Source organism: Macadamia integrifolia, unplaced genomic scaffold, assembly GCF_013358625.1.
Source record: "Macadamia integrifolia cultivar HAES 741 unplaced genomic scaffold, SCU_Mint_v3 scaffold2674, whole genome shotgun sequence".
Taxonomy (NCBI): Eukaryota; Viridiplantae; Streptophyta; class Magnoliopsida; order Proteales; family Proteaceae; genus Macadamia; species Macadamia integrifolia.
Window position 1 is genome coordinate 729 of NW_024868877.1, and position 13,811 is coordinate 14,539.

General features: G+C 37.8%; 2 protein-coding genes across 2 annotated transcripts; both read left to right on the forward strand.

The window, feature by feature from the left end:
* The first annotated feature begins 1,218 nt into the window (after positions 1 to 1,218).
* On the forward strand, positions 1,219 to 2,296 carry LOC122067024. Its single transcript, XM_042630873.1, has 3 exons — positions 1,219 to 1,575; positions 1,668 to 1,909; positions 2,017 to 2,296. Exons 1-3 carry the CDS (start codon positions 1,518 to 1,520, stop codon positions 2,257 to 2,259), a joined length of 543 nt encoding a protein of 180 aa, XP_042486807.1. The 5' UTR covers positions 1,219 to 1,517; the 3' UTR covers positions 2,260 to 2,296.
* A 159-nt stretch (positions 2,297 to 2,455) lies between these two features.
* Positions 2,456 to 4,226, forward strand: LOC122067023. Its single transcript, XM_042630872.1, has 4 exons — positions 2,456 to 2,529; positions 2,632 to 2,736; positions 2,890 to 3,213; positions 4,088 to 4,226. Exons 1-3 carry the CDS (start codon positions 2,479 to 2,481, stop codon positions 3,211 to 3,213), a joined length of 480 nt encoding a protein of 159 aa, XP_042486806.1. The 5' UTR covers positions 2,456 to 2,478; the 3' UTR covers positions 4,088 to 4,226.
* The last annotated feature ends 9,585 nt before the right edge of the window (positions 4,227 to 13,811 follow it).

Here is a 13,811-nt window from a genome sequence, read left to right on the forward strand (position 1 = left end):
GTTGGAGCAAAAAATTTATAATTTTTATTCTTATAAGAAAATATTAGTATATAAGAGATTCTTCACTTACTATGTAGGCTTCATTGTGCACAAATCCAAAGGTCGATGGGTCGTAGAGCTCGCCCATATTTGGTAAGAATGAAGCATGCTAAGGAGTTTCCAAAATGGTTCAATGAGCATATAAGTTCAACCCAAATTTAATTGAAGAGAGTTAGATTATATACTATATCACGATTATATGTTTAGATATCTAATTATACATATCTTAATTTTTTTTTATTTAGATATTGAATCTACGCGAGAATGGAGTCGAGGTGCCTAATCATATTAGATGGCTGGCTCGAGGTCCTAACTTAGATGCAAGAAGTTATGATGAATACATTATTAATGGCATCAAGTTTCATAGTAAGGCACATGAGAATAATAGAAAAACTCAAAATAGTGGGGTTCTTTTAACGGCATTGACAGAAGACTTTTCTAGTTCAAAAGATACACACCCTATTGAGGGATATATCATATATTATGGATTTTTGAAGAAAGTAATTGAATTGGAATATGCAAATGATCTCAGAGTAATGTTATTTAAATGTGATTGGGCTAATCTTAGAAAGGGAGTGGAGAACGATGACCTCGGATTTGTCCTTGTCAATTTTAACCATTTACAATACAATGACCAAGATCAGTTTGTTGATCCATTTGTGTTACCGTCACAAGTAGAGCAAGTGTTCTACGTTGTTGATCCACAAAGGCCTGAATGGCAAGTTGTCATAAATACAAAGATTAGAGATATTTTTGACATGGGAGGCGAAGATCATGGTGAATCAGATCAGACAAATATACAAAGTACATTACAAGATAGACAAAATATAGAACATTCATATGGTGATAGTGATGTCGATGTGAGTTGGGTCAGATCTGATGTGGAAGGAACTATAATTGACACACCAATCAAATTGATCAATGCAATGGAGAGTTCAAATGACAATATATCAAATTGATTAACTTTTAAACAAGGTAACAATTGATTGATCTTTCTCTTAATTTCTGCATCCATTGAATTTTTTCTTTCTAGATTATGTATTTCTTTTATTGGAATGAAAGAATAAAGAAACTTTATACTTTTATTAATATTGGTTCTCTTATTTCTTTGTTAAAATTGTGTTTGTTTATTAGTCATTATTCTTTTGATTTTGTTTTCTTAATCGAATTCATCTTTGATTGTAGGCATTTTTACTATGTAATTGATATTTATTTTTTCAGCTCATTTGTCTCATAAAATAGTAAACCTAATTTATAAGTCGACCATATTTTAACAGTTATATTTAGAGTTTTGTAATGCTTTTGAATTGTAGGCCGTAAAAGTACATAAGTATAAGAGCATTTGGTGAGAGTAAACCAATAAACTTAATGTTTATTGACTAGGCATTCCTGATGCTAGTTTAAGAGCATGTGAAAGTATATTGTTGACTTGATACATTATCACATTTCTTATAGTGGTTGTTTATTGAGAAACAAGTATGAGTAATCCTAATGTATGTGGAAGTACAAGTGGGAATGATAATACATGTGGTTCAGGTTAGTACATGTGGTAAAGTTATTCTTTAAAAATTGATGTAAAGTATAATGATTCTCAATACTTTTAGTTTTCTTATCTTAATCTTTCACAGGAAAAAGGGGAAGAGGCCAAAGGGGAAGAACTAAGGCTCATGATATTATAAATATGCCAGATGGTGAGAGAATACAAATTGAAGTAAATGAGTGGGGACAACCATGTGAAGGCGAGTCAACAGCAAAATTAACTACATGGATTGGAACATTAGCAAGGAATCATCTATATTGTCCATTGACATACCCTAAGTGGACAAACATACCACAATCATACAAAGAAGATTGTTGGAAAGCAATAACGGTAATATCACTCACATATTATATTTATATATTACCTTAAAGAAAAATATTTAGTTGGATAAACTAACCATGTGATGTTTATTAATTTTTTTTTTTAAATTATTCTAGGCCAAATTTATCATCCCTGAAGTTTCCAAGACATGGTGCTTAGATAGATTAGCTAAACGGTTGAAGGACCATAAGTGTGACTTGAAGGCCGAGTACTACAGTAAGTATGATTCACCCTCTGATCGAAGGAAAAATATTGATCTTCAACTTATACCATTGGAGCAATGGGATGCGCTACTGAAGTTGTGGGATGATAAAAAGCATAAGGTAATGTACATCTATAAATGTGTTATATTACTTTAAATTGTTGATATTTTCTCACTAATTGAATGGTTGTGACAATGACATATAAATTATATTGGGTAAGATATTGAAACAAATGGATTGACATCTATGACATGAGTATATATACGAGTTTGGTTTTAGCATTAAGTACCTTAAGGAACTGAAATTAATAAATGATACATTATTTTATTGTAGGAACTTTCTGATTGTAATAAGAAAAATAAGTCCAAACAAAAAATGCGTCATAGAATGGGTAGAACTTCATATGCCGTCATACGTGAGAAATTGGTAAGTGTTTTGTTTTATATTATCATATTGATTACATCGAGTTTATTAGCCTTTTATTATCCCAAAGTCTTTAACACTTATTGTTTTTATTTTATATTTCAGCGTAACGAGGACCCAGAGAAAAAACTTCCAAATCGTATCAAAATGTTTGACTTCACCCATAAAAGGCCTGGATGTTCCATGGATGACGAGTCTGCGGAAAAGTTGGTATGTTATTAAATAGAACACAAGTGTTGATATTGATCTTTTGTTTCTCTAACTATTTGATTAATCTTTTATTTAATTATTTATCATTATGGTTTGTGATTGCTTATAAAATCATGGTCTATTTTATATTTTCTTGTTTAATTACACCTGTAGGAAAAAATGCAGCGTGAATTAAGTTTGCAACCTAAAGAAATGCAACAGGACAACGATGTTATTGATGAAACCTTCACCAAAGTAATGGGACGTGATAGACGTGGATATGTACGCATGTTTGGGCCTGGAGTAACCCCAAAACAAGTGTTTGGCTTAGAAGGACTACGCGCTCAGAGGCAAGGACAACATATCTCAGAATTAAGGTTAGAGAATAGCCAATTGAAAGAACAGATTTCTCAACAAGGTGTAGAGATGAATGAGATGAAGTCTCAAATAGCTATGCTTATGCAATTCATGACATCATTCCAATCTTCTCAAGGATAGGTATAATATATACTTTAATTTCTATACATTTATAATTGAGTTTTCTATATACTATATCTTTGGTGGATGTATCTTCATAACCATAATGATTCCATATGTATCAATCTATGATATGTTTGTTAATGATTGATGTGTCATGCTCCATTGTAGTGACAGTCTAGAGTTCATTTTTTCACTCTGTATATATAGGTGATGGTGGTTGGATGAGGTATAACATAAGAGTATAGGGTGTTGAGAGGAGACAAACTTCTTGGACAACCTTACACTAAGACTTTGTCCTAATTTCTTGAAGGAACCTTCACCTTTAAACATTAGGAAGAACACTAGTAGAAATAATGTAAGTTCCTAATAAATTCATTCTTTGCCATTGCAAAGTAACACAAAAAAAATCTATTTTAAATATGTGATCTTATAGATATTACATTGAGAAATTAAGTCAATAATAACATTGTAATATTAGATAAAATTGACCATCTTAATAAATACAAATAGTTTGACAACTTTTAATAATTTCTTTTGCTTTGCTTTTTAGTCAAATTTTGTTAACTAAAAAGCTTTAACCTTTTTATTTTATTTTATTTCTTTATGTTTTTAATTATATTTTAGTATGATAGGTGGTGTTTGAAAAGTACATCATTGAAAGGAAGATAGAGAATTATTTTCATTTGTAAAGGACAATACTCAATACTATGAGTTAATTATGTGTTTGAATGTCCAAACAAATAAGTATAATGAGATGTCAATAAAATTTCATGAAACAATAAATCTTCTTGTTTATATTTTTGATTTCATGGTTTTTAGCAATGAGAAAAGTATGTCATTTTTATTTTTTTAGTATTCAAGCATAACATAAGTTAATTATTCTATATTGCAGGATATTGTTAAATCTAATGTGGCAAGGCAAGGCTATGAAAGAAAGTGGAGCTATCCATTGGAGGAGTATGCAAGACAAACCCAATCGATGAAAAATGCAAAGTCTGAAGTTTGATGTATTGATTGTAGGAATTTTTTTAAAGTGGAACGAAAACAATGACTTCTCATTTATAATTATAAGACTTTTTGAAAAAAGAATGAAAACAATGAATTTTTAATTATGATTGTAAGACTTTTGGGAAGTTGAATGAAAGTAATGTATTATGATATGGATGCCTAGGATGATCTTATTTTCTGAATTGGACAATGTATGTAATTACAGGAACAATTTACAGATAATATGCAAAATTTACTAATAGTAAAATTTTATTTTATTTATTTTATATTTGGCGACGGGTTTTATTATACCGTTGCTATAAATAAATTATTATTAGGCTTAGGCGACGGATAATAACCGTTGGCATATATATTTTTTGCGACGGATTTTTTTATACTGTTGCTATAAATAAATTTCGTCTATTATTTATATAGTTATAGGCGACGGCATTTGCCATCGCTAAAAATATATTTGGCGACGGAAAATATAATTCTGTCGCTAATAATATTTTTCCCAACCACCCATCTTTTTCCGTCGCCTATTTTTAGCTGCGGCAATATAGGCGATGGAATTGGCGACTAAAAATTAACCGTCGCTGCTATTTTTAGCGACGGTTTTATATTTGTTGCGACGCTTTTTTTCCGTCGCAAAAAATGTGTTTTCTTATAGTGTATGATTATTATTATCCTAGTGACACATTTAAATGTATGTTCCTGAATATAAAGATACACATTTCTTATGGAAAATATATGATAGAATTGAGTGGAACCTGCCAAAGTGGTATATTCAACTTGATTGTATCTTCTTTAATAGTAAAGGTGATATTTTTTCAAATGTTATGTCATCAAGGTTTGAAGATAAATATCCACATTTCAGAAAGGGACATTGACTTAGGAGTTTTTTTGCCCAAAGGTGATTGAATTCTAAAATCAGTGTTCTTTTTACAGTTAAAAGAAGGAAATAAGAGCATCAATTAATTCCTGTCCCAAGGACAGGGATACAGTTTTAGTTGTCGCTCTTATTTAAAATATGGTTATGATATTACATGCTTTAATATTTTGGTTTATATTTTAAAAATTTGCATGTATTGTGTTGTTATTACTACTCTAACAGGATGGTCATTCCCTCAAGTTATGTGTCTTCTATCCCAATCCTTACTGGTAACAACTATAAGAAATGAGTGGAGGAATTAGAATTGCATTTGAGTCTTCTTGACTTAGACTTGACACTTAGAGAGCCTAAACCTTATCCTCTCATAGACACAAGCACTTCTGCTGAAAGAACCAAGTTTAAAAAATGGACAAATGCAAATATAAAGTGTAAACTAGTTGTAAAAAAGACAGTTCTTAAAATTATACGTGGGAACATAAAAATTAAAGACACTGCCAAAGAATTCTTGGATGCTATTAAAGCTAGGTTTGAACATAACAAGAAAGCTGAAAAAACCACATTGATGACCAGGCTAATAACTAAAAAGTATGATGGAAATGTGAGTGCTAAGAAATACATTTTTGGTGTAGCTATTGATGCTGATAAACTTAAGGATCTTGAAATACAGATTGATGAAGAATATATTGTTTACATTACACTGAATACCCTTTCTAACCAGTATAAGGTTGTCCAATTTATATACATTGCATTGAAGGACGATTGACACTTAAATGAACTTATTTCCATTTGCACCAAAGAGGAAGAAAAATTGAAACAAACTAGGTTTGAGAGTGCACATGCAACTTTCCACAAGGGATTTTCTGGTGGACCAAGCAGAAGGAATAAGAATTTTTCCAACAAAGGAAACTTCAAGCCATATGACAGGACTAAGGGTTCTCAAGAGCTTGTGTCAGGATGAAGAGAAGACCTGCAATGTCGAGTGGTTCTGGTGCCATAAGAAAGGGCATGTGAAGAAGGACTACTTCATTTTCAAGAAATGGTTAGAAAAGAAAAAGAATTATGGGGATGATAAATATGAGGTACTAAGAAAGGGTGAGGTGAACTGATCATCAACAATTGAGAGCGATTAAAAATAAATGGCATCAAGTAGTTAGGATTTCTTTATATTGAGTTGTTTGAAATGCTTGATTAGTGGGAGCTTTGTTTTTTTGTTGAGTACTTGTTTATGTTTTTGAAACCTTAGCCCGTATGTTTTCAGACACAGTTTGAAAAATTATGATTATATTTTAACATTTATATAATGCACAATTATTCCATTTATTAATTGCAATGTGATTTCATTTGAGAATATTTTATAGGCAGTAATTGCCTCAGTTATAGACAATATTTTTGTCACATTTTAAAAGATAGTACGTGCCACAGTTCAAAGGCAATGTTTGCCATAGTTTATAGGCAGTAATTGTTACAGTTATAGACAATGTTTGTCATAGTTTAAAAGATAGTACTTGCCATAGTTGTAGGCAACGTTTGCCACAACTTATAGGCGGAAGGCCACAATTAGATATTCACCCCATATCAAAGGCAATTTACCACAGTTAAGGTTAATATCATTGTTAAGGACCTACATGGAATGACAACAGTGTTATTTGAGGATATGTCAATATTTCTATGTTAATATCTCACATAGATTTGTGTTCAGAAATTTATTCATGTTTGTAATAATAGAAAGTTGTATGCCTTATATTGAGGTGTATCTTCTTCTGTTGTTTGATGTGAGTGATTTTTCAACTGAATCATAGTAAGAGTAATTAATGTAATGAGATTCTATGGCCACATCAATTTAAAAGACATCCTTATAATTAATGTAGCTCAAGTGGGAGATTGTTGGATTTATGAGCTAAATTAATTATTCGGGTTGATTAAATGGGTAAGAGTCAAGTTACATGAACTGGTTCGATCCACTCTCAAGTTTAGGGATATGGTAGCCCAACCCATTGTGGTTTCGGGTTTTGGGTGCAAGATAGTATTATAAATACTAGGTTTTGAGTCCCTACAACCATTATTCACTTTTTTCCTACTAAAGTGAGAGAACCAATGAGGTCTAAGGGATTGTAGAAGATTCATACCCAAGCCAAAGAGAGCGAAAGTGAGAGTGACTAATATCAATTCTTTTCAACATACTAGGTAAAAGGTACAAATCGATCCTCCATAATTTTATTAATTTCGTGTTCTTGTTTCTCTATGTGGCTTCATCAAACAAGGTTTCAGAATCGAACCCATAGCTATTCTAGCAGTTTGAGGAATTGGGGGTATTGCCTGAGGTGTCCAAGCCATTATCATATGCAGCAGCGGTTGGGGGAACGATTCACATGGTGGTAGAGGCTAACTCGCTGCGGTCAATTGATAATCTTCCTTCTCCAACAAGAGTTGGCAATCTCACAAGTATTAGAATCCCACAGGCAGCATATATCCGGCAGCTTACAAAGCACAAATTTTCTCTTCTTGGAAGAATTCACTTTCGATCTATTTCCATGGACACTCTCAGATCGATGGTATCTTCCACTTGGGCGTTGAAGGAGGAAGTAGTTCTGAAATCCCTTGGCAAAGGTTTTGTACTATTCTGTTTTCAGTCCGAGACGGATATGATGAACATCTGGAAGAGAGGTCCAGTCAGGGTAGAAGGATAGCTCTTGCGATTCCATAGGTGGAGACCAGAATTTAAAGTGAAGATGAGGACATCACACATAGGCTTGCTTGGGTCGGGTTTCCTAATCTTCCCCAGGAATACTGGGATGAAGAAATACTGCTCACTATGGCCAAAGCTGTGGGACGACCAATAGCGACTGATCGAAGAACGAAAGATTCTCACTATGGAAACTTTGCTCGAATCTGTATTGACTCAGGTCGTTGAGTCTGAAAATCCACCTTCTAGGTATGTGCATTGCCGTCGATTTGGGCATAGGCCCGATGAGTGCTCAACGAGACGAAGAGTCATGGAGCCGAAGGGAAGAGTGCCTGGAGAAAATTATACTGAAACCATACCACAAGTTCTCCGCCAGAGAAGAGAGTGGCGTCCTAACGAAGTGCGGTCAGAGATGGTTGCTCCGACCAATCTTGATGTTGAGGTGGCAGGCGCCCATTTAGGAGATGCTAACGTGATGGACTTTATTCCAGAAAGTTTGGGAGATCCTAACAATTTGAATCCTTTTGAACATAGAAGTCCAGCTATCTTTAGAGTGGATGAAAGCAATTTAAATCAGCTACCTAAAGATGGGCCGGTTGTGCCTAATATATTATCTAATGGGTTTGGCTAGTTGTAACCTAGGTAGGTTACAAAACGCTTGTAACCCACTTTTAGTTAGCTAAAAGTCCTATAATGTGAAAGAAATGATTGGTTCAAGAGGATTCAAAAAGTAATTTCATGGGTTTATATTCCCAATAAAAACTTAAAAGTTGTTGCACCACTTTTTATAACAAAGTGTTTAAAAAAGGTAGAAATGAAATTTTACCCTCAAATAGACCCATCACCACGTTTGGAATCTCAAATCTCAATTCCTCGTCTCTCTAAAGTCCAACATGGGATTGAAAAATAGAAAAGAAAAATTATACTAACCGTTGGGTGATTGGGTCTATTGCTTTGAGTGAGGGTGTTCATTTTCAGTCCAAGTGGGTTGGACTAATCAAGAGAAACGTGAAACGAACCTTTATCAATTTGAGTTTTTATCAAATCGATAAAAAATTGAATTGGACCAGATCAAGCGAATCGAAACAGTAAAAAACCTTATAACAACTTTAAAAAATTACTAAAAGCGAACATATTACCAACAAGAGGCCATTAAGTCAACTCAATAAAAACTGAACCGGTTTGAATTGAAATTGAACTTTGATTTCAGTTTGGCCTAATACTAGATAAAATCTGGATCAAAGTGACAAAAATCGGAAATGGATTGAATCAATCACAAAAGCCTTATAATCAGTCATTCTGAAATAGACTGTATACGTATTGCTATGGTCGATTTGGATCGCAATTGGCTTATTCAATTGATGGTTTTAAACTCGAAATTGAGTATCAAAACAATCTCTCTAGTGATTCCAATTCTAAAATGACCATTCTAGAATTGCCGGAGTTGGATAGTTCATGACCAATTCTAATCCAAATTGGCTAATACCAGAATTTTAACTCAAAATCAAAGAGTAAATTGGTCCCTAATGATTCCAGTCTGGATCAAATACAAATCAATCACAAAAATGCTAAAATTGACACCAAATTCTAAAAACCAACAGCCAATCCCAAAAATCCTAGATATGCTATTCTATAATGATCGGAATTGGGATTGATCTGAACTAGCCAAATCAACTAGGGATTTTAATCTTGGAATTGGAGATCGAACTGATCATGGTTTCAAGTATCGGTTTGGGATCGATCGTATCGGTTTGGGATCAATAGTATCCGTTGAGACCTATCCTCCATCTGGATCGGTTATTTGGATTGTTTCAGGGGTAAGGAGCATGGGGTAGGTCCCACAGTCGAGTTTCCTGAAGAGGACTGGTGGACCCCTGAGGAGTTAGAGCACGGCAGTGACTGCTCGTGCGAGAGTTGTGCTGTGGGACAGCAGTTCTGAGGCCGAGCTGAGCTCCACCTGTGAGGCCGTGCTGAGCTCCACTTCTGAGGCCGAGCTGAGCTCTACTACGTGATGCCAAGCTGGGCTCAACCCTTGATGCCGAGCTGAGCTCTAGCCTTGATACCGAGCCGAGTTGTGTACTCTGATTGTTTTGGTGGATTTCCTTATGTATTTGATATTTGAATTTTATTCTTTTTGTGTAAATATCATGCCTTCGGGCCTAAATGTATATAATTATTGTATCACTATCCGAGTATCAAGTATTATGGGATTATTCACAGGTAAAACTTAGTCTTCCGCTGATCTGATGAATTTATATTAGTTGTGTGTATGCTGTGGTGGAATACAGTAGCTGATGATCCTGGCAGGTTTGGGTTAACCGGTGTTAACTCGATCACTGGCCCGGTTCAGTGTGAACGGGGTGTGACAAACGGTGGTATCAGAGCGTGATGCTCTGCTCCACTCACAGCATACCATGAGAATCTCGTAGACTCTATAATAGGGAAATGGGGATTGGATTAATATAAAAACTTTAAAGATTAAAAGCCAAAGAAAGAAAATATAAAAAGGGGCTGCATTATATGTTGCATTCATGGCATGCGTGAGTATAGATAAAAGGGGATTAGGTTGGTGATATAACCTATAGAGTACTATTTCGACGAAATTTCGGCAGCATAACGGCGTAAAATGGGATTTCCAAAAATTTATACACAAACACCTAATAAACAACAGATAACATGATATAACAAAGATCACAAATAGCAAAATACACCACAACTAAACTACACAAGTATTCCACATATGAATTCACCACAAAAATCCACTATCCAAAAAATATATTATTCCATAAATGAATCCAGTTACAGCGCAAATACAAGGAATGATAAGAAATGAAATATACAACAAGGTCTACAAGAAGGGAAAACAGATAAACAGCTAGTGTGGGCGAGCCAAGCCCTCACTGGTCGTCGTCGTCATCATCGATGATCACCACGTTCACCGGAGGCCTAGAGTTGACGTTGAGGCGATGATCGTAATAGTCAAACCTCGCGTTCACTAGCCGTACCTCCCTCCGAAGCCGGCCAAAATCTGTTGAGATAGCATTGACCGTGGTGTCCAAGTCCTGACCCAGCTGGAGGAAGGAATCCTCCAAGGTGGCCTGCCTCTCCAGGATGCGTTCCTCCCTGGAGGCACTCTCGTCCAGCCGTCTCAGTAGCTGAACCTGGCCATTCTGCAAGGCCCGTATGGAGGACATCATGCCCTCGAAGTCGTAGGCACCACTCCCAGGTGGTGGGGCTCTATGTGGTGAGGCTGCAGCTCTAAAAGAACTAGGACCAGGACCTCTCGACTCCTGAGGCACCTCCTCAGGGATGCCACCACCCATCGGACCCTCCTCCTCGTCTTGAGGAACGTAGTCCTCATCCTCCTCACTGGACTCCTCCTCCATGTGGACATCCTCCATAGGGGTAGCCCTCCTACCCCTACCTCTCTGAGCTCCTGCTCTCGGAGGTGAATCCATGAGGGTCTGGAGACCCATCCTCAGGAGGTTACTCCAGTCAAACCTATCAATCGGAGTCTTCCCCTCCTCGCCCCTCAAGTCCACCCCGAAGAACTCGAAGATCCTAGTGAGGATCCTACCATAGGGGAATCCTCCATCCTCAGGGTGGGAAGTGTGGTGCTCCATCGTCCTGAGAATGATGTAGGGGAGGCACAAGTGCTCGACACCTCCCTCTGCAGCCGTGTAAATGCAGAACGCAATGAAAGCCGCCATGAAACCCACCTGGTTCCGATGACCTCCTCTGGGGAGCAGGTTGAACTGGACCAACCGGGCAAATAGACGAACCTCGGGGTAGAAGGACGTCTCGGACTCCGGGCGGTTACTGCTGCCATAGATGGTCTCGTAGATGAAGTCCGGCGTCGCCAGGCTCATGAACGGTCCCAGAGGCTTACTCCTGGGAGGACTGTAGTATCGGTGTCCAGCCGCTGATATACCCAGGATGCTGGCCAAGGTGCCCACCGTCAGCTGGATGTCTACCCCCTTCACCAAGCTGCTAATGGTGAACTCCCCGTACGGATACGACACCTCCAAGTTGCAGTAGAACCGACGGACTAGCTGCTCGTAGCATGGTCGGTCTACATGAAGAATAGAGTCCCAGCCCAATGCTGAGAACCTCTCCTGAAGCCTAGCCTTGTGGAAGTCCTCGACTACCACGGTCTTCTCCATCATCACTGACCTCTTCAGGAAGTTAGGCCAGTTGGCTGCTGCCTCTGCACTAAGGAAGTGCTCCTCATCATAGTCTGAAGGGTCAGACCGGGCAGGTCCGGGTCTCCCTGTGCGAGGGGCTGAAGAGCTGGTCTCCGCACTCTTCCGCTTAGAAGCGGTGGTCTTGCGTCGTACGCCAGAGGATGATGGTCCTTTGCCAGTGCGAGATGACATCCTGGCAAGAAGAAAAGAAAATAGGGTGAGTACAGAAAGGAAAATGACAGCAGCATTAAAAAGGGGAAATCCAAAACCCAAATTCATGTAAAACGGGAACGGCGACAAGCTAGAAACGATAGGGAGCTAATGGATATGATGCACGGTAGGTGACAATGCAGAGAAACATGCGAAAACAGTAAAATGACAGCAAAAGCAAAGAGCATAAATAACATGAGGGAATTCAATTCCAATGCGCAAATTCGAACATAATGGAGAACAACCGGAAACCATGGGACTAAGACGAAATGCCATAGTAGCGAGATCATGAAAGTTTAAGAACATACCCAAATAGACTATGGAGTTCCATGAATACAAGTATGGGATGAAAATCAAGGAAACCAATACAAAAAGAGGGATTTTCATGAAAATACATGGGGATTCCAAGCCTAATGGATGATTCATGAAATCTAAAGCATATCTAGCACAAATCAAATGGAATGCATCACAAAGGAGTTATCAATTGGAGAAAAGGAGTAAGAATTTAAGAAACCCCCAAATTTGGAAACCTAGGGCACGATTTGGGGTTTTCTCCAAATGAAGGGGATAAAATCCAAATAAATTACAAATGACCACAGTAGAGGCATCACAATCACATGGAAATACTATTCTATGGAGGAAAATATGGAAAGACACCCTAAAGTGAAGCCTACACATGCATTTTACCTCAAAAGGGAAATTCTGAGAAAAGAAAAGGAGGAACTTACTTGAAGAAGGGAGAGTTGAATCTTCTCTAAAGCGCCGAGTTGATGAGTAGACTCGCGAGTAGAAGCGCCGAGGAGACCTCCAAGATCATCCAAGGAAGAGAGGAAGAAAGAGAAAAGAGTTGGGGAAAGGGACAAGACAGGGCCCTGTTCGTGTTTTTACACGGGCAAGACCGGCGGGTATGACCGGTGGGCCCCTACCCGCCGGTTTGATGCACTAGGACCGGCGGGCTCGACCAGCGGGCCCCTACCGGCCGGTGCAGCCCACCGGTTGTGAAAATTTGGAAATTTTGAAATTTTTTTTTCTCTTTTTCTTTTCTTTCCTTCTCTCCTCCTAGCATGATTACATTGATCCTCATTATTGATTATTATTCCTATGATTAATGTGCTATGGTCAAGTGGGACTATTGACATATCTGTTGGGGCCTTTGCCCTGTATCTTGGAATTAAGCTACAGTTATTTACATGCTATCATACACTACCACACCCTTATGTGATGGCATGAACTTGTGTGCCAAAATCAATTCTACGGTGTTTAACCAGTATGGTGTGTGATATGTTTCAAGTACAGGAATACGATGGTACGTACTAGATCCGGTAGTAATGCCCGAGGTACCTCGCGGGGTCCTCGTCCGGTCGGTCGACCACAAAATCCCAGGGGGTCCCGCTCTGTGGGGCAAACCTCACCTCCACTACCTCCAGAGACCCTTGTTCAGGGTGGGGCACATGGGGACCCACCTATGACTACACTCCCGGACCCTCCACCGGTTATCACACCGGGAGATGTTGCTACTATAATTTAGCAGTCGCAACAGGCTTTTCAGCAACAAATGCTTCAGCAACAGCAAGCATTTATGACTGCTATCCAGCAACAGTTGGACTTTTCTCAACCGGGTCAACCACCCCAGGTACTCACTCCACAGGACCCGCCTGTA

Bases quoted from the DNA above. Each gene is read 5' to 3' on its own strand.
- LOC122067024 (XM_042630873.1), top strand. From the start codon at position 1,518: ATGAGTAATCCTAATGTATGTGGAAGTACAAGTGGGAATGATAATACA. The intron at 1,576-1,667 runs GTTAGTACATGT...AATCTTTCACAG, and splicing joins TGATAATACATGTGGTTCAG to GAAAAAGGGGAAGAGGCCAA. The intron at 1,910-2,016 runs GTAATATCACTC...AAATTATTCTAG, and splicing joins ATTGTTGGAAAGCAATAACG to GCCAAATTTATCATCCCTGA.
- LOC122067023 (XM_042630872.1), top strand. From the start codon at position 2,479: ATGCGTCATAGAATGGGTAGAACTTCATATGCCGTCATACGTGAGAAA. The intron at 2,530-2,631 runs GTAAGTGTTTTG...TTTATATTTCAG, and splicing joins CCGTCATACGTGAGAAATTG to CGTAACGAGGACCCAGAGAA. The intron at 2,737-2,889 runs GTATGTTATTAA...TTACACCTGTAG, and splicing joins ACGAGTCTGCGGAAAAGTTG to GAAAAAATGCAGCGTGAATT.